Source organism: Trachurus japonicus, chromosome 10 (assembly GCF_045865225.1).
Source record: "Trachurus japonicus isolate A0001 chromosome 10, Traja_1.0".
Taxonomy (NCBI): Eukaryota; Metazoa; Chordata; class Actinopteri; order Carangiformes; family Carangidae; genus Trachurus; species Trachurus japonicus.
In genome coordinates, this window is record NC_140916.1 from 14397092 (window position 1) to 14423912 (window position 26821).

General features: G+C 40.8%; 2 protein-coding genes and 1 non-coding gene across 6 annotated transcripts in view; 1 reads left to right on the plus strand and 2 right to left on the minus strand.

Moving 5' to 3' along the window:
• elf1 (E74-like ETS transcription factor 1) overlaps positions 1–21133 on the minus strand; it is a 38152-nt gene extending 17019 nt beyond the window's left edge. For 2 of the 4 annotated variants that reach the window (XM_085789382.1, XM_085789380.1), the window contains exon 1: positions 10720–11101. The gene's annotated coding sequence lies outside the window, so the exon portion shown is untranslated. Of the gene's footprint in view, positions 1–10719; positions 11102–20343 lie in introns of those variants that run through there. The other 2 variants (XM_085789383.1, XM_085789381.1) reach the window with 2 other exon arrangements.
• Positions 21134–21418: 285 nt separating this feature from the next.
• On the minus strand, positions 21419–21490 carry trnae-uuc (transfer RNA glutamic acid (anticodon UUC)). Its single transcript has one exon. It is a non-coding gene; the product is annotated as a tRNA-Glu (tRNA).
• A 1397-nt stretch (positions 21491–22887) lies between these two features.
• LOC146979519 (ubiquitin-conjugating enzyme E2 A) lies at positions 22888–26774 on the plus strand. Its single transcript, XM_085789355.1, has 6 exons — positions 22888–23065; positions 24537–24617; positions 24848–24873; positions 25239–25328; positions 25466–25554; positions 25732–26774. The coding sequence occupies exons 1-6, from the start codon at positions 23022–23024 to the stop codon at positions 25858–25860; spliced, it is 459 nt and encodes a 152-aa protein (XP_085645481.1). The 5' UTR covers positions 22888–23021; the 3' UTR covers positions 25861–26774.
• The last annotated feature ends 47 nt before the right edge of the window (positions 26775–26821 follow it).

Genomic DNA, 26821 nt, shown 5'->3' on the forward strand with positions numbered 1-26821 from the left:
ATGTACGTACACACACACAAAGACAAACTCCAAATTCTCAGAATGCACTACAGTTCCTGTTACAGTCTTGTCGGTCATATCGCGGGAAAATTATATCGGTCCAGAGAACCCCGCAAGGTTTTTCATGAACCACTGAGAATTTGCGCCCTAAAGCACAGAACATACAAGACATTCATTAACAACATGAAGAGATTCTGCTAAATTAATTTGAACAAATCATAAGCCTGGAAACAGACCCATACAAATCCAAATTGCAATAAATACCAGAACTAAACAAACGTCAACTTGGCTACATCACTGCAGTCTTACCCGGTGCATAATAAATCCAAAGTTGGCTCTTATGTCAGAGAAACATGTTTAAATCGAACAGATGCATTCAAACTGCCCCCACCCTCCTGCAGCCTATTTCTATTATGTGGCAACAGGCCACATGTCACAGATAGGAAGAACCATTCAAGTTGTGAAAAGAGGACAGGAAATTGCAGAAAAGTTTTAGAAATGACATTTGCAACCTCAAACATCACAGTCTGATCTCCTGCAAGCTGCTCTGATGTTCCCAAAAAGCCTGCAGGATTTTATTAAAGCATCTGGACATCGTCAGGAAGATGAAGAGAAACACTGGTCTGGCAAGGTGCATCGATGGCGGGGGGAAATGTCATGTTTGTTAAGAATTACCACTCAAGGAAACAAGGAACATCTCAGAACAACAGTGCTGCTGACATTAGCCTGAAGTCTGATATATATAGGTATAGGTATAGGTACCACATGCTGGTGTGTATACATACACATGTACATACCAGTGATGTTTGACATTTAAAGCGGTGAGAGAAAAACCAAGGTTTTCTTCATTACTCTTTCCAACAAGAAGGAAGATGGATGAAGGGTCTGATATGAGATTTGTTTGTTGGAGCTCAACAAATCCAGGTATTTTAACAAACCAGCGCTCCAAAATCAATACTTTTTTGGTAAAGCCTATCTGTTCAAGGTGATAGCACTGGGATTACAGCTTTAAAACCGACAAGGCTTTCTCTCAAAAGAGGTGCAAAAGCATATTATTCTTACATAAAAAGACACAAGGCTACATCGAGCAGTGCAATCTATCGAGTTTGCAGGTTTGTAGTTCTGCATATCAGCACTCTTTGGTCTGTGCAGGATGTCAGAAGCTCTATGAGTAATACGTGTGAAGAACACATTTCAAGCATCCATTTTCTTCTTGTACATAATTTACATATTAAGATTTAAATTAACACTTCTCATCATAAAACATGTGGTCAATCAAAAACAATATCTTAGCATTGTTCTGGTGACTACAGGTGCCACATGCAGGACCAAATCCACTTTCCTCCTAAATAAACACTCAATGTGGTGTCTGATCAAACTGGTTAAAAAAGATAAACTACCTCATCAAATACCACCTTATTCTCAATGCAATTAACAAACGTAACAGTGTGTTTGATGGTGTGAATCTCCCTGGTAATAGCGGCCATTACTGCTCCTTTCATCCTTTTGTGCCTCAGCTCAATTACGTCATTTCATCAATTTCAAAATCAAGATGATTCCACGAAAAAAAAAAACACACACACAAAAAACAAAAAAAACACAAAAGCTAAGAACCAAACACATTCAAGTCTGTGCATGTGTGTCAGTTGCCTCAAACTGCCCTGCTGATTCCTTTATTGCAGACATATTTGAGATGCTTCATCCTGAGTCTGCTGTTGTTTCGGCTGCTGTGTGCAAGCAATTTTATGCATGACTAGACTGGAAAAGCTAATTTCTCTGCTTTTTATACAGTAACCAAGCCGCCCATGGGCATTAGATATGCAGAGGAAACTGTGTGCAAAGGAGAAAAAGGCAAAATAAGCAGATTTTTAAACAAGCTGTAAACTACAAAACATGACAAACAAAGCTAAATTCAAGTCCTGAAGTGTTTCTACAACCACCACTACTCTGCTGCGCACCGTTCCTGCTCGTTCACACGCCCATCTCTCATGTGTTTACATTCATACCAATACCAACATGTCATAGCACAGGTATACTGCCAGCAACAAGAGAGGACATTGCACCCAGAAAAATACCAGCATACTCTCAATCAACCAAGCTTAAATCAAAACGATGAAGGAAAGCTTTCCTAATTCTTTCTTAAACTATAAATCACCGCTGCAGATAACAGCCATCACCTTATGTAATCTCTCAAAAGGGTTCATTTTCTCTTGGGGAGAAAAACACCATGTTGAGTGTTTATATACTGTGTGTAAATCTTGCCATCTTGCCACTTTCCACAGTCGCCTTAAGAGAATACCAGGAGGTGCGTGTTCAGATCGAGCGCTGACATCTCAGGACTGTGGGGCTGAGTCAATGGGAACAGGGGACCCGGCTGTTGCAGAGGAGACTGCATACCAAACAGGTCTGGACACAAGCAGGCTGATGTGTCCACCCTTAGTCAGGCATGCTGCAATATGTAACAGACAACACGCCTAGAGAGAGCGAAAGAGAATCAGAGAGAGATGAAATAAGCTCATTTTTCTCCGGCTAGTCATACATTTTCGGGATCAAGATTTTCTTAAAGCAATAGTTCAATATTTTTAAGAAAAACTGGATGCTGCAGTGTTAAGACTCGGAGATCAATTTGATACCAGCAGCTGTTAACGTATAATGACAGGAGACAAGAACAAAAACCCACCTAAACCCCTTCTACAGCTACAACCTGTTGATTTTCACATCAAATTAAACAAAATGTGACAGAAAAAGGAGTGAACTTTGCGGCTGCTTGTCTGCAGCTTGTTGTTTTCCCCCTGTTCCCAGTCTTTATAAGACAACAGTCCCCTGGCTGTACCTGCATATTTGCTGTGGAGTGGTATCAATCTTCTCACCTGACTTTTCCTAGCAAGAAAGCAAACAAAGCTTATTTCCCCAAACTATTCCTTCAAATCCACAATCAAACATTGTTTTCTGAATACGATAGAAGCAACGGGAACACAGAGAAGTGAAAATAATTTTTTCTACTGGTATCTATTACGTGTGTGTGAACAGTCGCTCTGCTGGGAAGGTTAAAACACTATGAAACATGCTAATTTGCAGCTTAAGCAAAGCTGTTTTCAAGATTTCTGCAGATCAAGCTTCGGTTTAACAGCTAATAACAACTAAATCAGCTCTTCTCATCTGATCCCCCGTAAAGCCTCACAGACAGGACCACTCACACTGAGAAAGCTTAGCCCCTTCAAGAGAGCTTATCTGATTTCACACAATTGGATACCAGGTCAGTGTGGTATTAAGTATCATTGGCCAATGTCTCTATCTAATCTCGAAGCCAGTAAACGTGTGCCCCACTCCCGGATCTCGGGACAGAAGTGCCGAGTCATTGCGTTTCATGATGTCAGGTAAATGCTTTGAATAGGGTGAAGGGAAAAAGAAACAGTTGAGCTATGTGACTTCACTCCCACTCCTTGACTACAACTCATTAAGTAATGACAAACGCTTGAGCTGCATGCTTAAGGTATTACGACATTTCTCGTGTTTCAGTCATTCCATGTTGTCATCGTGAACTGTGTCTCAACTGCACTTATAACGTATAAACCTGGGATTTATGTGCTAATACCAACATAATAATCTCAGTTCGTACATCCCAGCAGCGGCTAAACATCAATCAAATGTTCACCTCACCTATTTGAAGAAGCTCTGTGCAGGAAAAGAAAAAAAAAGGACAGTGTGTACAGCCTGGTCAATATTTGAGGAGGCTTTATGAAATACACTCGTTTATGATAGTCAGGCGATGAGGAAGGTGCAGCAGCAGCAGCAGCAGCGTGAGCGCAGGAGGTAAGGACAATAAACTACCTGGTTAAAGACAGACACGCTCTGGTTATATAACAAAATAATAACACTTTGTTATTGTTTAACCATATTAGAGATCTGTAATTATTATACGTAGGAAGTTGAAGATGATAAAGTGGTTGAGTTTAATAAAAGAAATGGCTGTGAGTCTTTTGCTCCTTCAGGAGAATATACATATGACATGGTAACCTTTGCTCCAGCGCTGCTTTGAATAAAGCGGCCTGACAATCAGTCTCCCCTGGGGGTGGGGGGCTATATGTTGTTCTGACGAGAATCACAATGCAAAAACGCAAAGGTAAACAAGGAGTGGCTGTTGCTTAGGAACAAGCAGAGGGAGAGAGGGCTTGTCGAGTAGGCTCGACAGTACGAGAAGCAGAGAGCAGGTGGGCCCGCTGTGTGTTTGTGAGGACACATGTCGAAGACCGGGAATAAACAGACGACCTCAGCTTTACCGAACAGAATCAAAGATACTAATTGAATAAAAGTACACATAGTCATTACAGCACCAATTGTGAAATCCAGTAGTTAATCCACCCACTTTACCCCTTAGGGAAGAGCTACCTCCACTACCTACACATGGGCCAATTAAAAAACCTCAGCACATTACAAGGGAGCAGAGAAAAACATGCAGACAGACACATCCTGCTGATCCTACAATAAAGTCGAATGAGTACGAGTCCCTGCGATGCACAGTAAAGGCTTAATGTCATTTCTGACAACACTGAGAATCACAGTGTTAATTCTTCCAAATTAAGGACTTGACAGGATTTAAGTAAGTACCGGTAAGCAGCTATTCATTTTAACCAAATGCGTTATGCGTTTCTGTGCAAGCATGGACACTGTGACTCACTGAGAAACTTGCAAGGTTGCGTTACTGCTACTGCAACGTCACACGTGTGAGCGTTATGAGGCTGCCAGTAGCTCCAGAGACATGAGGTAGTCACATGATCATAAAACTCATTGTTTTCAGGTCAATTGAGCAGCAACATTTTGGAGAAATATGCTAAAATATAAGTTTCAATGAAGTGATTATATCTCTGTCATGTCCTTGCGGTGACGGATTAACTGGAGCCAGGAGACATTTAGCTTATATTAGCATACAGACTGGAACCAGTGGGAAACAGCACATCAAAAAGTTCACTAATTACACATAATTGCACATCAGCCCCAATAAAACCACAAGTTGTAATTTTCACACTTTGTTTTCCAACAGATTAAAACAAACAAGTTACAACATGTTAATCCAGGAGCTTTTTATATGTGCTGGAAGGTTGATTATGTTACCTAGTCACAGAACATGTGTTAACTGTGTGCCCTGTTTCCAGTCTTAACGCTCAGCTATGCTAACTAGCTGCTGGCTATAGCTTTGTATTTAACAAACACATGTGATCTCTGCAAGAAAACTATTCCACAAATGTAAAACTATTGCATAACGAGACTAAGAAGAATGAATGAGATAACACTGAGCAGTGCTCTTGTGGGAACAGCGACAGCCAATCAGGTAAAATGTAAGAAGCACTTTCAATATTGTTCTAGTAGCCAATTCAGATACGCTTGATGGGCGAATCATGAAGATATAAAAATGTCACTGTGAGCCGCTATCCTCAAATCTGTCGTTTTCTGCGTGCAGCTCTGTGTGCGCCGACGTGGGGGCTATAAATGAAAGCGAGATTTCAGGGTTTAAACTGGAAGCAAGAGTTACAGTTTAGACAGAATTAGAGTTTGCATAAGGGGAGCGTTTTGTGCTATTCAGCTGTCAAACCTGTGGGTTCAGCAACTCGTGTATCCACCACAAAAGCCACATGTCATGACGAATTTTCTCGAAAAACGACCCCATCGTCCTCGTAAAATGTGGCACTTTGAGGCTCAATTTAAGCATTTCTACTAACACGTATAGGAGAAGGTGATGAAAGGAAAGAAGAGTGACTTTTGACTGATGTTACAGCAAAGGATAAAAAGGAAAAGTAGGCAAGGATTCAAAGCAAAAAATAAATAATTGAAGGAATAAATAAACTTTCTGGCCCGCACTACTGAGACATTTCCACTGAGACAGGAGTTCAGCAGATCATTTGAATGCTGGAGTCATTATGGGCATGGCCAGTTTTCCATATGACAGCCTGCTGCTGCTGCTGCTGCTGAGGCTTCCAGACACAGACACCACTGCAGCTGGGTGTCTGGGACCAAAGCCTCCGAAAAAACCATGTGGGAAATCAATTTCTGTCTGTGCCTGGGTCAGAATGCTTCTTTGTACCAAGTGATAGTGGATTAAAGTCAACACGATGTTTAAATTAGCATGAGGGGAGTGTGAAGGAGTTGGCAGGAGACACCAGCTCAGACTTATTTCACCATGGATGTCAGTCCTACGCTCACATCCATCTCCCAGCTGAGAGCCTATTTTGTGCCCTCATGCAGGGTGGAACCCATATAATTGGAAAGAAAAACATCGCTCGGTGAATATGTTTTTCAGGTCACTGCGTTATATAGTGCTCGCGGTTTCGAGCTGTCAACTGGCAGTTAGGAAAGTCATACAGGTATCATATTCCTGTATTTACAAATTACACAGGCGCAGATGAGCGTGCTTCTCTAACACAGGGGAGAGCTCAACAGAAGCCAGTAATGGAAACTCTCATGAGGCCGTGCAACGCTGCTTTTTTTTTTCTGGTACAAAATAAGCTTGCACCTCAGACCTGCCTCCACCCGCACAAACTCAGTGAGCAACTTTTATGACAGATAAACTTTCATCAAGACAAATTAATTATGAACCTTTTAAAATAGTCCACTGGAGAGAATACTTCAGAACAATAAAAAACTTTTAAACTAAGTTATGTGCACTGCAGACACTGTCTCAACAGACTGTTGGATCATTACAGTAAATGATGATTAGTGTCTTACCCCGCTTCTTATTGAGTTTTACAGTTTCCACTTGCAAGCAGAGCCTACTTTTTATTTAGAAATTAATGGGGTGCACTTTTACTTCTAAATCCAGCATCATCAGTGGTGGAAGAAATCCTTTAAAGTATTTAAAAGTAAAAATATTAGAACCAAGATGTTCAAAGATCATTCAGCAGCAGCAACATATATTATGTCATCAGCTTATTCTTTCCTTAACATGTAAGCAGCCTTTGAATGTTGTAGCTGTTCAACCTGGAGTTCATTTTCACAACTCCACATAATGTTGTCAAGTGTTTATGGTTTTATATGCAAACTCCTTAATCTGAAAAATGTCTGCAGATGTGAAATACTTGTACTGGAGCCAGTGTTTATGTATAACTCTATAGCCCTCCCTATTTCAACATGTCCCTCTCCTCTGTAACGCAGTGTGGTAGAGGAATAAAGCAGCATAAACTGCAAATACCTTAGTAAAGCACCTTAAGTTGCACCTACCTACCTACCTACCTACCTAGCTAGCTACACTGGTTGGATTAATGTGTTTGGTTACTTTCCACCACTGATCATGTTACACTGTGTTGAATATGTGATAAGTGAACCTATTTGCAGCCATGTTAACAGGAGACAGAATCAGCGCCCTGACCAGCATGGTACGTTGCATAACCAGGAGTGTTATCAAAAGGTGTGACCTGATATTCCACATATCATCTCTCTCCCTCTCTCTCTCTCTCTCTCTCTCTCTCTCTCTTTCTCTCTCTCTAACACACACACTCTTTCTCTGTCACTCTCTGTATCCAAAAACATGACGCTCTTAGGTGTGATGAGTCTGTCTCTGTCTCTTCTGGTGGGTTTAAAGGTGTGAAAATGTATAATCAAGAAGATATGAAAGACATAGTTACATGGTATAAAGTCCTTTCAAAGTCTTGTGACTTCATCGCACATCATCCACTACAGCAAAAAGACCTGTGCCATCCACAGTCGGTTGGCACAGTGGCCTGTTTTCTAATCGCTGAAAAAGCCCAGAATTACATCACATCCTTTCCGGTTCTCAGGAAATAGATGTGAGGAAAAAGACTCAAGAAGAAACAAGCATGATCTGATACAGATCAGAAACCATCATACAGGATTAAAGTGACAGTTGTCTGGATAGAAAAGGCCTCATACTACTTTATTTCTTGGGCTCTGTGTTCAGATGTGATGATCACAGCACTGGTTGGACATGTACTCCAGAACAACAAGCTGCCAGTCCCGGCACGCTCCGAGTTACAACATTAGAAAGACAGTTGCTCAATCTAGTTAACTTTATTTATCAAGGGAGGGTTTTTCTGAGTGTACCCATGCAGCACATGGACACAGACACACAACCAGCAGCTTTGAACCTCCTGGGATTAGTGTAGCTGTGGTCTCAGATCACCTGAAGATACAGAGCAGTGACGACCGGCCGCGGCCGTTAAGACGGAGGAGAGTGTTACACATTAACTTTCCCCACCCAGATTTTCCCAGCTGGTCACAGGAGCTCAAACTTCCTGTCGTATAAGCGAACTTCTCTAACCTTTAAGCCTCCATCCTCTCCAGAAAAAGAGAGTGCCATGGAAATTAAAATGGCAAAGAAGAAATGGAGAAACTGACATGGAAACATGATGCAAATCCATCCTTGAGTAATATAATACAGCCAAGAAAACCATCACAACAGGACAGGAGCTCTGACTCTGCTTTCTCATATGAGCATTTTCCAGCCAGGTTTATTAAAAGATAACGACCGTGGGCAAACAAGACGTTTATCTACTTATTCACCGTGAGTCAACTGGTTTTCCGCATCCCCTTCAATAAATGGGACCATTAATCACAGGTGGTGAACGATCAGGCTGATATTTCAAGTAAATTTGTTCACATAAATCTGCTTTAAGAGAAAGAAATAATTCTTCCCATAAGCCACATTATGTGACTGTCAAAACATTCCATTAAAAAGGTGAAACTCTGGTCTCTTTTAGGTTTAAAATATCAGGTCAAACTCCAAAAAATACAACTACTGGTTTCCATAATAAGTCCAAACAGGGTGCGTTTAAGTTTTTTGTGCCACCGACTTTCAATCAGTACAAGAACAAGCTTGCACAAATGCATCGTATTTGCATTGTTGCTGCAGATAAGATATAAGAAATAATCATGATCCTTTTAGTGATACTGAATAATTTGCACTTGACCACGTGAGGCAGAAACTGAAGCTACCTCTGTGTTTATTCTATTCAAGGGATAAAAAAAAGAAGTGATTGTACCCGACCGACCAAACAAACAAAGTTGGCTCTGTAACATGAAACTGAATAAATGATCCATTTCTACATATCTCGGCGTGCTGGGGCTGTACTAATAAACTCCACCTCACCTCCTCGTCACACCGATAACCTGCCCCAGCCTAATGATCTAATTACAGGCTAAGACTTGTTGACTTTGTATTGAAAGAGGAGCCAACCTGACACTACTGTCCAGCCCCCACCCCCCACTCACCCACCAACCAACCACCACCCCTCCTCCTCACACACACACACACACACACACACACACCCAGGGCTTCACCAAATAGACGCTACAATATGAGTCCATCCTCTGAGGCATGAAGGCCTCATTTACAATCCAAATCAGGGTGGGCATAAAGTGAATTGAAAAAAAAGTTAGGTCAAACATAAACTTATATGCGCTCGACACAACAGAGCCTTTCTCTCACTAGGTCATGGGCTGATACTTCGGCAGGTGTTGTGTGCAAACACAGACAATGAATTCACTCTTGTCGGTTCTCCACACCTAGTAATAGTTCAGTATCTAATCACTGTGGAAACATCTATTTGCAATAATCTGTTTCCAGTTGCCTGTCTTAGGCCCCAACTGAAAATTACGTCAGACATTACATCAACAAAATCAATTCTGAATGCCAAACTGATGAAACAATCACAGGCCTAGGTATTCTGCATATAACTGTATAAAAAAGTCTGACCAAAATTGGATGAAAATATGCCGGCTGCACTGGTTCAGGGGTTTTTCGGGGCTATCTACAAAGCTCTGTGGTGTTTACTGCAGTAGTATGTGAAGACAGATTAAATATGGCTGTGAAATTTGAATTTGTTGCTTCAACTCTCCCCCTGTTTCATGTGTGAAACAGTGTGTGCACATGTTTTCTGTGGCCCACAAAGCTCTGGGTAGATTTCTGGTGAAACAGGAAGCGTGTTTTTATCTCTGCTGCACTGAGCAACTTTTAGAAACACATACTCAACAGCATCAAGAAGAATCATCTCAATGGTTGATGGGGGGGGGGGGGCATTAGGGAAGGGTCAGCTTATGCAGGCCTAAAAGAGGAAGCAAAAAGCTGCGTTCAAACTTCCCAGTAAAATGAAATAAAGGTTGTTAGCCACTGATCATGAGGTAAAACTGACATGATGTCTATTTACTGATCAGCAGACCAAGAAAAATACATGTGGGCTTGGTCAAGGGGCTTGCAAAACACTGTTCCCGCCCTTGCTCTAACACACCATATAAGGCAATAATTCAATATTGCAATAAAAGAAAAGCAACAAACAGTTATACCAGCAAAAAAAGAGAACATTCGGATTAAATCTTTAAATATGAAACACAAGAAGTCAACTTCTTAATCGATCTCACAAGTTGTAAAGCCATAAAAAGTTTCAATGGACTTTGAGAAAAATGGTTTTATATGTGCAACTTCACATAAAAACTCCTGTAATTATGTAATGAATACGTGTGCACAGGCAGGCCCAGAGGAGGTTGTATAGGGGAAAAGACAGATACCTGAATTTCAACTGAACTTGCATGACATGTCTGGACTCCCTCAAGAGAACTTCAATATGTCAAGAGTGCAAATGAAACTGCCAAAGGTGCGCATGATGGCGACCTAACTACGGAGCAGCCCGCCAACGTACAGATACAACTCCTCAGTAAACATGTTAATAACACTTTAATCGTGAAGATGAGCAAGAAGTGCTATTTGTCACTCACCTCAAAGACACAGGATTCGGATGACAAGATCCATAATAGCAACCGAACAAGTGTCGATCTTCGCAACCAATGAAAATCAAGAGAGAAAAAAAAGACAGACAACAAAAGGTGAAACAGGGAATAATCCAAGGTCCGTACAAATGGGGGGGACAAGGCTGTGTGAAGGTGTGGACCACCAGCAAGCCGCTCACGTCTTTCTCACAGCGACAAAACAAAACCGAAGAGGAGGAGGGGGGGAGAAAAAAGACAATGCAATGGCTGCTGTTTGAAACAGAAAAAGGAGAAGTGTAGTGAAGCAACTTGTCCTCTCCCTATGAGTCACGCAGCACTGTCGCCATTGGTAAGGGAGCCCTGAGGCAGAGTGCTTTCACCTGGCCAATCAGCAATGAGCACTGGTCCTGAATGCAAATCCTTTCAGGTGAGTTCTCCAGTGGCGGGGATTGGACGGGGCTGCAGCGGGGGAGGGGAGAGCAGAGACATCCAACCAGAGGGCCACACCTTAAACAGCACAGGAGGAAAAAAAAAGAAAAGAAAAGAAAAAAGACGACAGACGGGTTTCTCCTGCAGAGGCAGTGGATCTGTGGAGGTGTAAGTAAACAGTCGGACAGGTATGCGCTCATTTTAGACTTTGACCATACAATACGGGCCAGGCAAGGTGATTAAATTCTGGGTGTCAGCTCAGAAGTAAAGTTCACATCTCTTTGTGCCCCGTTAAAACATTTACAGTGAATTGTGAGTCTATTAGCCGTGTCAGGGAGCCAGTTAAGCTGCTGACTTGTGGGGGAGTTGTTCTCCCTGCATCAGAAAGCCCCATAAAACAACTTCTACCAGTGGGAGGCTGAGAGAAATGAAACTATGAAGTCAAAAGCGTTTAGCTATGAGCAAGTGCTGCACCACAGAAGCCCCAAATCTTTCCTCCTCCTCCTCCTCCTCCTCCTCCTCTTCCTCCTGTTCATGATTCAGCGCTCATGATCACAGGAAAGCTCCTGTTGAGAACAATCACCACATACAAAGTTGGACTCAAGCAACTAAGCATTTCTGTTCTGAAGTTTAACACCAAGGAGTCGAAAATGTGCAGAAAAGTGTCACAGATCAGCAGCACTAAGTCGATGGTGCACATCATTTTTACCTTATCCAGTTTAGTGTAGGTAGATGAAGAACCTTGATAAAAATATAAAAAAAATCTTTATCAGAAATGACACTTCAGCAAACAGGAAGTGGTGGTCTGTGGTGAGTGTTGAGCTCTCTTCACACAGTCAGTCTGCATCAAAAATACATGTTTTTTTTCACCCAGAGCCCACAGACACAGTAGCAAAAGTCGAATGTTTAAATAAAACACGTAGAATGAACATGAACTGATACACAACTTGGAGACTGATATTAAAAAAAATAAAAATGAATCCATTAAACTCAGTTGCGACTGAAGTGGGGGTCTGTTTGTTATCCAAATCACCCTCTCCATCTCCACTGAGGACTCTCATCATCACATTAATTCTTCCTGGCCTTGGTTCAGTACGGTTCAGTCGAAAGCAGCTGCTTGCTTCGGAGCAAATTGATAGCCTCAGTGTGCGGGAAAGTTACACCAAACAAGCTCCATTAATCAGCCTTTGGAAATACTGTCCACAACCCCTGAAGCCTTGGTGGAAACTGTCCACTTCTTGTGTTATAAACTCTTAAAGGCTAATGCACTGCAGCGCTGCTAAAATCCAGGACAACTATGTAAACATACAAAAACATACACATGCACAAGCAAATTCAGTTCCTATGTTTCTCTGTCCAAGTCTCTGTACAAGGCTTTAAAAAAGCTGAAAAGAGAGGTGCACAAATTTTAACATTCCTATCAACCTTAGCGAGTGTTACATCAGTTTAATTAATGATGTGAGAACCAATAAGCTCGTGCTGCCAAGATGTTGCAACAACCAACACACTTCTTTTTTCCCTTTTCTTCTTTTTAATCTCTGTCCCTAATTGACCCTATTTCTAAATCTCTTCGATCTTAAAATTGAAATTCCATTCACAGATTATCTACTCTGAAAGAAAAATAGCCATCAAAGGAAAGGAAATGTTTGTAGTACACTGAGGAAATGTTTGTGCAGAACTTTGACTGCAAGCTTTTGAATTCCTACAGCACAAATCCGGCATATTTTAGCTAATTTGAAACAAAAAGAAAATGATGCCACATTCCAGTGATCTATTAATTGTGATAAATCATAACTATTTACCAAAAAGAAAGACTTTTAAGGAGTAAATAAATAAATGAGAGGGCACGGCTGGCATCAAACAGCTCATGACTCTCTTTCAGTGAACACAGAGCACATTTAATCTGCTACGTGCCAGAATCAAACTATTGTCTTTGTAGTTTTTTTGTTTTGGTTAGAGGAACTACAAGAATGGATCTAGAGGAACTGCAGTGACATGTATGAACTAACTGTCCAAACAAATCCTGTTAGCATTGGACTGAGCAGGACAGAGACTCTCTATCTGCATGAGCTGTAAATATATCATAATAAATAATAACATGTATAATCACAGTCCACAAAACAGCTTGGATTCCTGGCAAGTTTTGCAATGTCTCAGTGGCTCAGAATGAAATCAACATGTCAAACAAGCTTAAATGACAACCATCTAAAAATACAGTAACTACCTGCAATCTAATTTGTGCTGGATGCATTTCAACGGGTGGCATGTCTCAAAAAAACAAGGAATATCATTTAATCCTGAAATGACTTAGTGAGAAATCTTATGACATTAGTTTGTGCTCTGGTAACTTGTGATGAGCTGTTGTCATTATTTCAGACATCTCATAAACACGCAGTTATTTTCCTTTAATTAAGAAAACGTCAGATAATTAATTGTGAAAATAAATACACTGCAATGTGTTGCTCAAGCTCTAAGACGCACACACACACACACAATACTGAATCTTTTCTGTCCAATAAAAGCTTTTCCAGGATCAACAGATGCACAATAAACCCGCCCAGATTTGCACAACAAATTACATCCACACTCTGGGGAAAACCAATAAAAGAAGATGTTTAAATTGCTGTTGCTTCAAGACATGTCAGGGGGATCAGATTAAATTCAGCTCTCAGCTCAAACACACAAAAAGCCTGTGTCATACACTGCTTTGTGTTCTTGCTTTATTCCTATGCTGGTGGTGTATTAACTAGAGCAAAAACAAAAAGGCCTTGATGTGTGAGATCAGTGCAGAGACATGTGACCCTGACCAACTGAAAGGACACACCTTTCCTTTGCAGCCTAAGAATAAAAAAAAAAAAAGGCAACTGGTTACTTTCTTGTGCTCATTCTGCACAACAGAAGCCATACCAAAATGGATGCAGGCCTCAAAGACCCCATTTCTGTGGTATGTCCCCATTACAGGGCAGAGCAACACTTTGCAGCAAGAAGCAGGTGTGATTTAAACTCGTGTCAGTGAGTTCCCTTCAGGCAATATATCATTTAATCGGGATACTAGATGTCAAAGTCAAAATGTATCAAAAACCAAGCCTCTACAAGCTCATACTCTTATATTATAGGTTGAAGTATAGTTAATATGTAAGTCTCCCACTTCATATGACATTTTATCTAGGCCACTCAGCCACACGCCACTCCACCAAGCGATGCAAGGCCCCAAAACCTCAAATTCACACAGTTAAGAGTTATGTTGGAGGACTGAGGTCTCATAAAGTCTGTGAAACATTTTAAAACAATCCTTGACAGGATGAGATATGGGAGCCTTTTGGAGGACACAGAATTATTTGGGTGGCTTAGAGGTCATCTGATGGCTGCTGTAACTGCAGGAAAGAGCAGGGAAGCTTAAAAATGGCAGCAAGGCATTTTATTTAACCCTACTAAGATGGACAATGATTTATAATAAGCGGAATCATTAAAATAAAAAACTCTGTTAGGTGTGTTTTGATGCAAATATGACAGTTATTTTGGTTTAAGCACAAGCCGGCTGTTTGAGATAAGACTTTGTACTGCAATAATCTGCTTTGTTCAATAAGCTGACAGCTCAAAAAGCCACGAAAACATTATCATTCTTGGACAGTGACGACCCTGAGCTGAGCCGGGGTCTGATGTGATTCACTGCTCTGACTGAGTATGACTGTAGATCTAACAATCCAACAAAGAGCTGCGTAGGTGCTGCACGCACAGACAAGACAGACAATGCTATTGGGGTACAACAGCTCAGCCCACTCTGTGTGAGTGATTCATTAGCACCTCTGAGCAGAGAATGATGCAGCGACCACAGCCACATACAGCAGCCACTGTGGTGTTCAGTTTGCCTGACTCCGCTCAGACTAATATGTGACGTGAACCATGTGCACACAGGCAAAAAGGACGTCCTGACCTGGACAGATACTATAAACAAGGGGTCTCGAGCAGTGTGACGACCCCACCCACTCTGAGCTGTATCCCAATTCAGGGGCCGCACCCTTTGGAGGCTGCGTGACCGGTTGCGTCACAGCAACTACAACCACGGCCTCTTCAAACGCAGCCAGGAGATGCAGCGCTCTTCTCCTTGGCAACATATCCCAAGATTCATTGCACAATTGGGTTTCAGCTCAGTTGCAGAGTGATAAAAGGTAAAAACTAAAAGGTGTTAAAACCTCAAGATCCGATTAAAAAAATATATAGGTGTGTGTTAAGGTTGCTAGGCAGCAGGGTTTTTGTGACACGTCGGTGAAGGTGGTCACAGCTGGGGATGCAAAGTGGAAATCCTTCCGCTGGCCAGGCTGTCTCGTTTTGGTTTAGCCTTTCCGGCCTACAATGGTCGCATATGAAAACCTCGTCTTCTGCAGGAATGTAGCCCCTGAATTAGGACACTGTTTGAATCCACTTCACCTTTATGTGTCATAAACAAAGTTTGGAAAAAATCGATTCTCTCTCTCTCTCTCCTCTCAACAAACTGGTTTCTGGTTTAGTTGGTAAGCTTTAACACTTACATACCTTACATTTTCACACATCCATGAAACTACTAGGATGCATCTATCATTATCATTATATTTTATTGGTGTTGCATTCACTATAAGTTCAAAAAAGTTTATTTGTTTGATTTGAACTGCATCATGGTAGCAGGCTGACTCCTCTCTCCCAAACTTTATCATGCTCTGCATTTTAAATATTTAGTAGTATTATGCTGTTTGCTTCTCCTTATGGATGAGACATGAAGCAGGTAAGTCAAACTCCTGAGAAAATTTCCAAATCATTTGATAGATAGACACTCACATCATAGACACTTCATAGACACTCGAGTGTCTATCAGCACCTCTAAAACTTGCTAAGTGTGAAGATGCAACACCCCCTGCATGCATGAATTGTGAAACTGAATGTTAGACCATTTTTAATGCAATTTAGATAAGCAGAAACAAGCTGGAGCAGCAGCAATACATCTAATGCTGCTCCAGCTCCAATACAGACTGAAAGCCATTAAATATTAAATACACAGAGTAGGCCAACCATCCAGATCACCCACATCACACCTCTGCAGGTCGTTTCAACTACCTGCAGTCAGACATCAGCAAAAAAAGATTCACTGCAACTTCGAGTCACTGACTTGCCACATGACAGTTGTTTCTTATACGATAAACAATCAGTGAGGATTTGAAAAGCCAATTTGTGTCCAACCAGCTAAATCGGGGCCAAAACAGAGCATGACTGCTCCAGAGTGCGCCAACAGCTAGCAGTTTTTAACCGGAGAGCCCTAGTTTATTGGAAGCTCATTATTAATAAAATGCCACCAGGCCCTAAGAGCATATTGCTCTGTCACTCAGGGCCTAGATTATAATACCCATTGGCTCCATGCAGTTAAATAATTCAACAAGCCTGAGGGCTGCCTGTCATGTTGAAATTAACCCCAAAGAAAAAAAAAAGGGGGCAAAATGCACTGATGGTAAAGACGGACGACTGCCTGTCAGCAGATGTGATTAGCTGCCACAGCTCCCTGCAAATTCTGTCAAATGTATATTGGTCACATTTGTTTAAAGTAAAATAAGGATAGATCACAGGGCTTCCTCTGGAAAAGCTCCCTGTTCGAACCCGAGTAACAGTGACTGAGCTGACTCATGAAAGACACTCACTAACTACTAACTCATTAGCTCCGAGAGACATTAAAAAAAAAAGACAGGGTGACATATCATTATGCACCAAAAGTTGCAGACAAAGTCAGTTTCTATTTTTGTGAGGAACTATTCTGCATGGTCAAAGTACAGTAAGAGGAACATTACAAACCAAGCCACTCCTTAATGTAATTACACATACATCAGTGCTACAGCTTACTACACTGTGCTTACATGGACCTCAGCCGGCACCATAAAAATGTCTCAGTAATGTGGTTAACTAATCTTATGATGTCAACATGCTGCCAGAGTGAACACTAAATACTCTGGAGTATCTCTTACTTCATATACTGAGGCTAATTGTGTGTGTGTGGTATTATATCATATTATGTCATTATCATTTTCTTAAATGAACTGAGGGATTTCTTCTTCTACCTACAAACCACCTCAAAGAAGCAAATTCCTTTAAGTAAAACTCTTTTTTTAAATTCTAATCTGTTCTTTCTTGATCACCACAAAGTCTTAATTATGGTTTTAAGAACGATGACTCCTGAATAAATGAATCTCTGCATTTAAAAGACGAGTATTACAGTATGTTTTCTAGCTCACAAATTGATTTCATAACAGAGTAGACTAACTGAAGTCAAGTGCTCCACTTTTACACACTAAACATAGTTTGATTGTAACACTGGATTACATCATGACAATACACAGATCCATGAACAAACTGAGGCATAGCAGGCTCGTCCGAGTCACATGCTTATGAGACAGACAGCATGAGAGAGGAATGAGGTTACAGGTGGAATTTCCCTCATCTCGCCTTTCTCTCTGACGTCACACCATGTCCAGTGGCAGCGGTTTACTGCCACCGCTGCTGCTGCTGCTGCTGCTACTGCTGCTGCTGCCTAGCAATCAAACATGCCTGACAAGGTGGTATTCAGGTGTCAAAAGCCTGGGGTGGTGGTGGATCAGTAGTGTACAATTAAGGAACTTTCCAAACAGCAGTTCCCCTGCAAGCCTGAGACAGAAAACAGGCCAACATTGGGTATTTTTCTACATGTAAAAAAGGGGAAGTTAAACAGTTTTATTTCTCTTTTCACAAGTCGGTTCCTGCATTTATGCAAGTCATTTCAGGTTTCAGCCATCTCATATGATTGTTTGTTTAGTCAGTGCATATGAACATTGCCATCTTGTGGTTATTTTTAACGTACCAAATTACATTAATTTACACCTAAGAAGAAAGCATCTTTATGTAAAGATGTCAGTCATCATGCTCTTTTTAAGCTTGCCCGAGTTAATAAGCAGGTAAACTTCTTTCGTAGGGGCATGTGTGGGTACTTAACAATAAAGGCCTGGGAAAAAAAACAGCGTGTTGGCTGAGATACAGTATCTCTGACTGAGGTACGTGAACCACTGGATTCCCTGACTCTTGCAAGGCCTCTCTGAAAGCTTTTGTGAAACTGGAGTGCAGCTTTCTAAATAGGATAAAAGCTCAGATCTTCTTTTTGTGTAGCTAAATCAATATTCAGCAGCCCATTAAGGCAGGCGGGCACATCTTGGGCAAGAAGAAGAAGTGTCTGATGTCTGAGGAGCTCGTCATTACTAAAGAGATCACAGAACAGCTCTCCATTGTTATATCCATGGTCATCATCGCACTCCTCAGCTGCTCAGACTGCTGATGGTGACATCACTGTCACAGGATGAGAAGGCTACCGGGAACTGCTTTGGCTTCAACCACACCGTCAGCAGTACACACGCACACACAAGCATACACAGTTGACCATATCACTCGCAGCCTGTGCAACATTAAAGCTATCAAAGCAGAGAGGAAAAGGGCAACAGAGGGGCTGAATGTGTGGGCAGAGGCATGGCAGGATGAAGTCTCCAAAGCAATGGCACATGCTCGAGACAAACAAGACGACTCCACACTGGAGTATATTTGGAAAGTCTTGTTCTGGATAATTGCTTTCAGTGGATTGAAGTTTCCAATTATCCACAAGCCTCTGACAGTGTTCCCACCATGGGAAGACTGCAGGGGAGGGGCAGGGAGCGAGGGCGGGGGGGGCGGGTGGGTGAAGGGTTGGTGGGTCCAGCTGGTCTGACGAGCTCAGAGCTCGTAACTCTTCCCTTCACTCTGCGTCACGGCCGCCTCCTCTGTAGGGAACAACTGCAGTCGACCAATGAGACTGTGATTGCCTGTCCCATGATACAAGCATCTTAGCCCAAAAATGTAAACATCTGGCAAACATTTAGACTTGCCACAGAATAGGTTTGATCAACAATAAAAAGAAGAAAAAACACTATCCTGTCAAACATTATAGACATATCTATTTGTAAAAGTCGAGGGAAGAAGTAAACATTCATTCATATTTACCCTCAGAGAAATCCCAAAAAGCATTTGAGACCTTTTCCCAAAGCAGCTCTCAAACCACTTCAGTGGATATTCTCAGTCTGAGGCTGCTTCAGTGGAGCAAGTGGACACACCGTGTAGTGAAAGTGGTGTGAAATAGTGAAAATGTCCATCACAACCTCCTAGAGCCCAAGGTTATGTATTTAAATAGTAGTGATAATCAATTTTCTCTCACAGACCAGCAGAAAAACAACAAAATCCACATTGTAGAAGCTGACAGCTGGGGGGGGGGGTTGGTTTGAATGATTTCCTCAGTTTGGTACAATTCAAAATCTATGGATTGACAAATGGATTAATACACCAATCATACTATGGGTTTTGAGTCCAATTAACTATAGTTAGAGGTGGAAGATGAACCAACTGAAATATCTTGTTCTCAGTGATCAGTTTATGAAGCACGTGGACTCACATTTCTCACATTTTTCTTAAGGCAATACTGGAGCCAATGCCACAGCACAGGGGTCAAGACTATATTCCTGATAATGGAGGACAAAGTGAATGCTGTTTGCTCATATATTAATATTATGAAGCTGTAATAAACCCACTATAATGAAACTAATTATAGAAAGATACATTGCCATTCCTTTCATAATTGAGCCTGTTATCTGATCTGTGCAAATTGTCAAGACTTTCACGGACGCACACACACAGACAAACGCGCGCATACATAGCCTACACACACAAACACACACACACACACACACACACACACACACACACACACCATTAGTACAGTCACATGCCGGCTGAGTGACACAAAGGGGAGTCACTATAAGCTATGGAGTAAAGCACAGCAAAAGCCTGCATGTATCCCAGTGGCTGCTGCTGCTAACATCATATGAGTTGAGTCATGCCTCTATAGTTGTAGCATGAGTAGCCCAAGTGTGTCAGACTGGCAAAGTGAAACAAAGGCTACACAAACTGATTTAGTTTATTTCAATGTATCCTGATGACACCATCTGCTTAGAAAGTCATAATTTCCTAAGATGAGTAACAGAAAGAAGAAAACTCCTATTTTTACACATCAATAATGTAACCCAATAGGCCCTATGTTAGTAATGCTGACAAGATTATAGTCTATTACACAAGTTATAGAAGAGACAGTAGTAAGAACATGCTTTAATAGCTAAACACTCAAGTGAGTGGACTTACCCTGTGACCAGATGTCCTCAGTAGTTCATATTCCCTGACGTTAAGCGGGCAGTAAGTGTGTTTGTCCTGGTCAAACACGTTATAAAAACATTATTATCCTCGGTGCCAGTTGGAGATACAAAACGCGGCTGGAGGAGCCACCAGTCTACATCATCATCATCACCACCACACAGTCGTCGGTCCGTCAGTCCGCTTCACCCCCCGCCTCCTCCCGCCGCCGCTGCCGCTGCTGCTGCTTTCTTGTGCTTCCTGACACAAGGTTGCAGTTTTCTCCGATAGAGGCTGATGCGTGGGGAATTCCTCGCAGTCACATTTTCCTGGGAAATGATTGGCCCGGACCAAAGTTTGGCTGCAGCACTGGTGGTACTAACTAAATACCGAGACCCGGAGGAGTCAGGAGTCAGGAGGGCAAGGGCTTTTTTTTTTCTTTCTGGAGTTGAGCAATAAACATGGAGGGACGCCGGGTGGTTATAGAGTAGAGACAAGACGTTAGAAAAAGTTGTTAAGTGTCCGCGTCATATCCCATTGTTTAAAATAGTAGTTAAACAAACCTGGCGCGACAACCTGAGGATGACGGTTAATGTTTAGTAAATCGTCACGCGGTAACAGGTGTGGCTTTACCGGGCAAACCAACAGCTCAACAACAACACGGCAAATAGTAAATGAAGTTGCGGTCAAAGAAAGGAAAAAAAACAACAGAAAATCCGCCGTGTAAGGATCACGATGGAGTTTGTGAGTGAGACCACGATGAGTGTAGTGTGGGCACGGCACAGGGGAGTTTAGGTGGGAAGAATAATAGGCATCTTACGGGAATGTCCAAGCCCTTAATGTTGAGATGGGAGCAGTTGAGGTTAACTCCTCAGAGGGCGGGGTCTGTAGGCAGCAGATTCCCTGGAAACGATGACTCCATGTTGGTGAATCCGGTATCAAATGACCAACGGAGAGAAACACGCCACAGCTTGACCGAGTACGCTTTCTACCAGAGGCGATAATATTCATTCTGTTTGGAATGTGACCACAAATGACACTAATTCTAGAATGTGTGTTTGTATGGTTCTAGAACCAAAAGCGAACGTTCCCATACCGGGAGTCGAACCCGGGCCGCCTGGGTGAAAACCAGGAATCCTAACCGCTAGACCATATGGGAAGCTGTGTGCAATGGTGGCAGGGTTAGTTTTTAACCACATCAACCGATGGCTGAAATGAATCGTATGATTTTTGCATTGTAATATAGTCTGATGTGATTATGGGTATAATTTCCTCTTAACAAATATATAATTTATTTTAAGAAAGCACATATCTATCCGGCAACTCCTAAACTCCCATAGTTGTTATTTATTTTTATATACATTTCCAAATTAATATTCCTTCTGGTGTAGCCTTTGTTTGACAGCCAGGAATACCGAAATGTATTTTTTTTATTTTTTTTATGTTTAATGTCTCCTTGTAATTTTATACAGATTTTGTTACGGGATCCTTAATAATAGTGCTATCCTACGTTATTTTATTATCCTAATAATGTCGTATCTGTTTATTCCATTTAGTTGCTAGGTTTACTATTCTATTCTATTCTATTCTATTCTATTCTATTCCTTGTTGTTAGAACTGGATTACTAACTGGGCAAAGTGTGCAACTGCCCAGGGTCTTCAACAGTCTCCATTGACTTTTAAGAAATCTGATAATATCAAATATTCTTCACTTTTTTTAAAATTGCATTGCTCTTCTTGATCAATGTTATTTAGCTACAGCTTTCATCTTATTAGGTGAAAACTGCGGAAAAGCGAAAACCAATGCAGTACCACATAAAAAGGGCTAAATGTATGTATTTTATTCAATATTTTCAATATCATATATTATTGTTCATTGCGATACTACCATTGTGGTTTATTCTTTCTGTTTCACTCTATAGCTGTCTTATTTATGTTGTTGTTATGCTACATAAAAATAAAAAAATAAAAGGGGAACCGTGTTGCTTCAAGATAGATTTGAGGCGAACCAGTGCTGTGGCGTAGAGTTTACCATAGGGATCTAGGTACCATCTAGTGGTCTTTTACTGCTACTGTAAACCATAGACTGTAAACTTATACAGGATGCCGGCCATAAATACCCTGTGTTGTCACGGGTTATAACTGAAGCGATTGACTGACTATAGGTTTAATAAATCGACAAATTGGCAATGCTACGTATGAATTTAGGAGAGGAGAGACGGACAAAACCTTAAAAACACATCATTATTTGTCGTGTTCAGAAAGAGAAAAAAAACTAAACATGGGTGCACAGTCTGTGCTAAACATATGACGTCATCGTCGTGGACCGATGCAAGTGTAGAGACGAGGGTCCTATCGACTATAAAACAAGTATTTTAGCTCGTTTTGCACTGGTTTTAAGTTGTTTACAAATATAAAAACGTATATATTACAGTACTATGGTCAGCGACACTATTGATTCTCATTAATGCGACTATACAGCTCATTAATTTAAAGATACCTGACGTGATGCCCTCTTTCTAGTCAGAGTGGTAGCGTCCTCAGTCTAGCAAAGGCAGCCAAATATTTGACAAACTAGCAATCGTCAGCTAGCCTGCTAGGAGTTGAATACACCGTCAAAATAATACATTTCCCTTAAACTTGAACCGCTCGCGTTTATGCCAAGGATTTAGTTTTCTTGCGTACACAGGATGTCAACTCCAGCAAGACGACGTTTAATGAGGGATTTTAAACGGTAAGCGATATAAAAACAACAAACAGTGGTTGTGGCCAACGTTAGCAACCTGAGGCTAGCCTGTTAGCCTTAGCCTAAACGGCAATACAATTATAAATCAACATAAAAATGACAATTCACACAAATATTCAACATTAGCGGGTTACAATCGCGATTTTAGCTTCGCTGGGGTCGCCTGCTCCTCATTTATTTTAAAATGTGAACTAAATGACTACTAAGCTATTGACCGGTATCGATAATTGTTCACGTTAGTTAGCTGACATCAGCGTTAGCAAGGCAGTCAGTAGTTATGATGTCAATGTTGTGTAACTTCTAAGTTACTCACTGCTGTATATTTGACTATTTATTATTCTGTGTAATATAATCGCTTCGTATAGAGCATGTCCGAAAACAGCTTACAGCAATGTCCATATTTCTATGTGCCGCTGCTGTATGTGAAAGTGGCAAACTGAGGATGCAACTCAAGTCACTGGCCAGATGGCCTTTTACAGTCAGATGAAACGTTTCGGTATTTGTTTGTTCGCTCTGTCTACACGCACTGATCTAGGGAGCTCATATCCGAGGGACCTTGATTGATCACTGCCTAAAGCCTGAGGATAAACAACCATCTGCCATGCAGTCACTCAGCACAGTCAACTTGTGACACATGGTTTCTTATCCCTGATCCACAGTATGCTCCATCTCAACAGTGCTGACGGTCACAGAGATCAAGACCTAATCCTGGTTGGCCCACTGTCAAACTCAATCATCACATTATTTTATTTTATTTATTTTTTTTGGGGGGGGGGGCAAAGTGACCAAGGAGTCAAAGGAATTGTTCATTTTTACAAAATTGAACAATGCTTATCACCTTTTCACCACATAGCAGTATTCCTGCAGTATGATTGGTGTGTAATTACAAAAATAATTGGCCAAGATGGACTATGCAGTATGGTAAAACATTTAGACAGTATATTTGCATGTATCAAAATTCAGAAGATGTGAGAAAAAAAAAATCTTAAATCGCATAGTTGTGAAACATTTCCTTCCTAAAGGTTTTCTCTGTCATTTTATTAAAACTCAATTTAATTGCATACAACTCATTCGTTAATTTAACAGAAACCCTGAAAAACGTATTGGATGGTAAATAATAAACAAAATGTGATTATGAATTTCAACAAAATTTTACTTATTTAAATAAGTGTAGTCCTTGTCATTCATACTTTCATATGGCCATGAGATAGGTATTTAGTGACTTTCTGTTTCGTATTAGGTCTTATAATGTCTTGGAACTAAAGAGACCCCATTGTAATATGTTGATATACCACCCAGCTGTACATTAGAAGCTTTACTCTCACTTGTTAAAGTTAATAACCTACTCCTCCCACTACATAATTGTTTGATAGCACTGAACATCTGGTAGTAATGGGTTTGATTTCTACACTTAATGCCCTGTTAATGACGCCACTGTAATTCTACTGGTTCTCTTAAGACTGCAAGAGGATCCTCCAGCTGGAGTTAGTGGGGCGCCATCAGAAAACAATATCATGGTTTGGAACGCTGTCATTTTTGGGTAAGTCAAGTGGACTTGTTAAATACTATGACAGATGGTTTTAGATATTTTGATAAATAATATATATTTACAGTATATATTTTGCACAAGTATTGGCCACTTGTTTTTGGATACAGAATACATTGTAAACCTCCACTTTTCAGCCTCTTGAGTGCATTTTAAAGGATATGAAAAGTTCATGTGAGGCTTTAGCTGGTTTATTTACAATCTGTTTATTCCCTGAATTTCAGACCGGAGGGAACACCTTTTGAAGATGGTAAGTCCTCTTGAAAGCGCATCCAAATATGTGTCCTCCAGCAATATTTTTCTTTTCGACTCTGCTATCAATCAAATACCCACAACGACTCAAAGCTCTGGGTTTGGAGGTAACATTATATTGACTGATATAGCTCTGAATAGATTTCAGATGTACATTTATAACCTCGATGGTCAGATCACATTAAGGCAGAAAACGGATGTCCCTCAAACGGGCTTGTGCACTTTTTCTCCTGACTGTAAACATCACTAAAACAACCTGCCAGACTCTGACAAATTGATAAAGACATTTTCTTTTTGACATTATTACTATAATTCAGTATAATATATTGAAGTTTATACAATGTCACTTGTTCTCACTTTCAGGAACCTTCAAACTTACCATTGAATTCACAGAGGAATATCCAAATAAACCTCCAACAGTGCGATTTGTCTCCAAAATGTTTCATCCAAATGGTATGTATGCACTTCCTGGTGTGGGTAATTGCTCTAACAATATTAATTACAGCAATCAATTGTTATTTATCTCAGGAAAACTGACTCGATTTCTGTAAAAAAAAAAAAAGATTAATATTGTTTCTGCTCTCTCACAGTGTATGCAGATGGCAGCATATGCTTAGATATTCTTCAGAATCGTTGGAGTCCAACCTATGATGTGTCTTCAATCTTAACTTCAATACAGGTAATTTAACACCCTTTTATGAAGGTTAACATTTAATATGCAAATGCAAATTAAAAGCCCATTCTGTAGTGACATAAAAAAAGTCATCTGTATGTGCAGTGACTGTCGAGTTCAGAAATGATGTGAAAAAACTATTAAAAACCTAACCCCATGACATTCTCTGTTGTTTATTTAAAGTCTTTACTGGATGAGCCAAACCCAAACAGTCCAGCCAATAGCCAAGCAGCCCAGCTGTACCAGGAAAACAAGCGTGAATACGAGAAGAGGGTTTCTGCTATTGTTGAACAGAGTTGGCGTGACTGTTGACCCCAGTTAACGTTCGAGTATGAACAGTGTCCAGCCCAGAATCAAGAAACCACCGATCAAGAAATCAACTGATCTCACAAAAAATAAAGTTAAACATCTTAAAATCCTTCTCAGTATATTTGTCCCATAACTGTTGCTAAGTTTGTATGCTGTTGTGTTGTGGCATTCACTCCTGCCGAAAGCTATTGTTGGGCAATAGCATATGTTTGTAAAAGTTAATGTACCTTGTTATATCTGGGTTACTTGCTACGTGCCCCAACTCTTTTCTTTTTTAAAAAACAAAAAAAAAGGCAATGACTGGTCTCTCAGTTGTCACTTTTCTACCTGTTTCTTCTTTTTTTTTTAAACTGGCTGGATGATTTGGTGACAGTTACTTAGATGTGCTTGCTGCGTGGTTTGCTGTGTAGATACAACAGTTAATATTTGCAACAACAACAAAAAACAAAGCTGTTAATGGGTGTTTCTCCTGTTTCAGTGGGCTCACTCCTTTTTGGTTTTCTTTCTTTCTGCCTTTTCAGTGGGATAGAAAAATAAACCTGGCATGGGCATCCATCCCTCTAACAAGTTGTCAACTCGACAGATGCCTTTCTATCAACTGCAAAACCATGCCTTGTATTTCAATTATCTTCTAGATCTTGGTGAACACGTACAGCCCTCTTCAACACTGAAACAAGACATTGAGTAGCCTCTCTGGGCACTTGACTTTGTTTCATGCACAGTTTCATAATGCTGACATTTAAAGGCTTTGTGAGAACATTTTTATGCTATTTTACAATCTTAAAAATCAGCTCTCGTAACGAGCTGATTGTACTGTTTAAACAGGATGGTGTCTCTTTCCAGATTATAAAACTTTGCACTGGTAACCCATGTAACAAACTGTACATTTTCTTGTAAATAAAAATAAATATACCTCACTTGGCTTTGTTTTTTGACTTGCACTGCAGAAATATCCATCTGAACC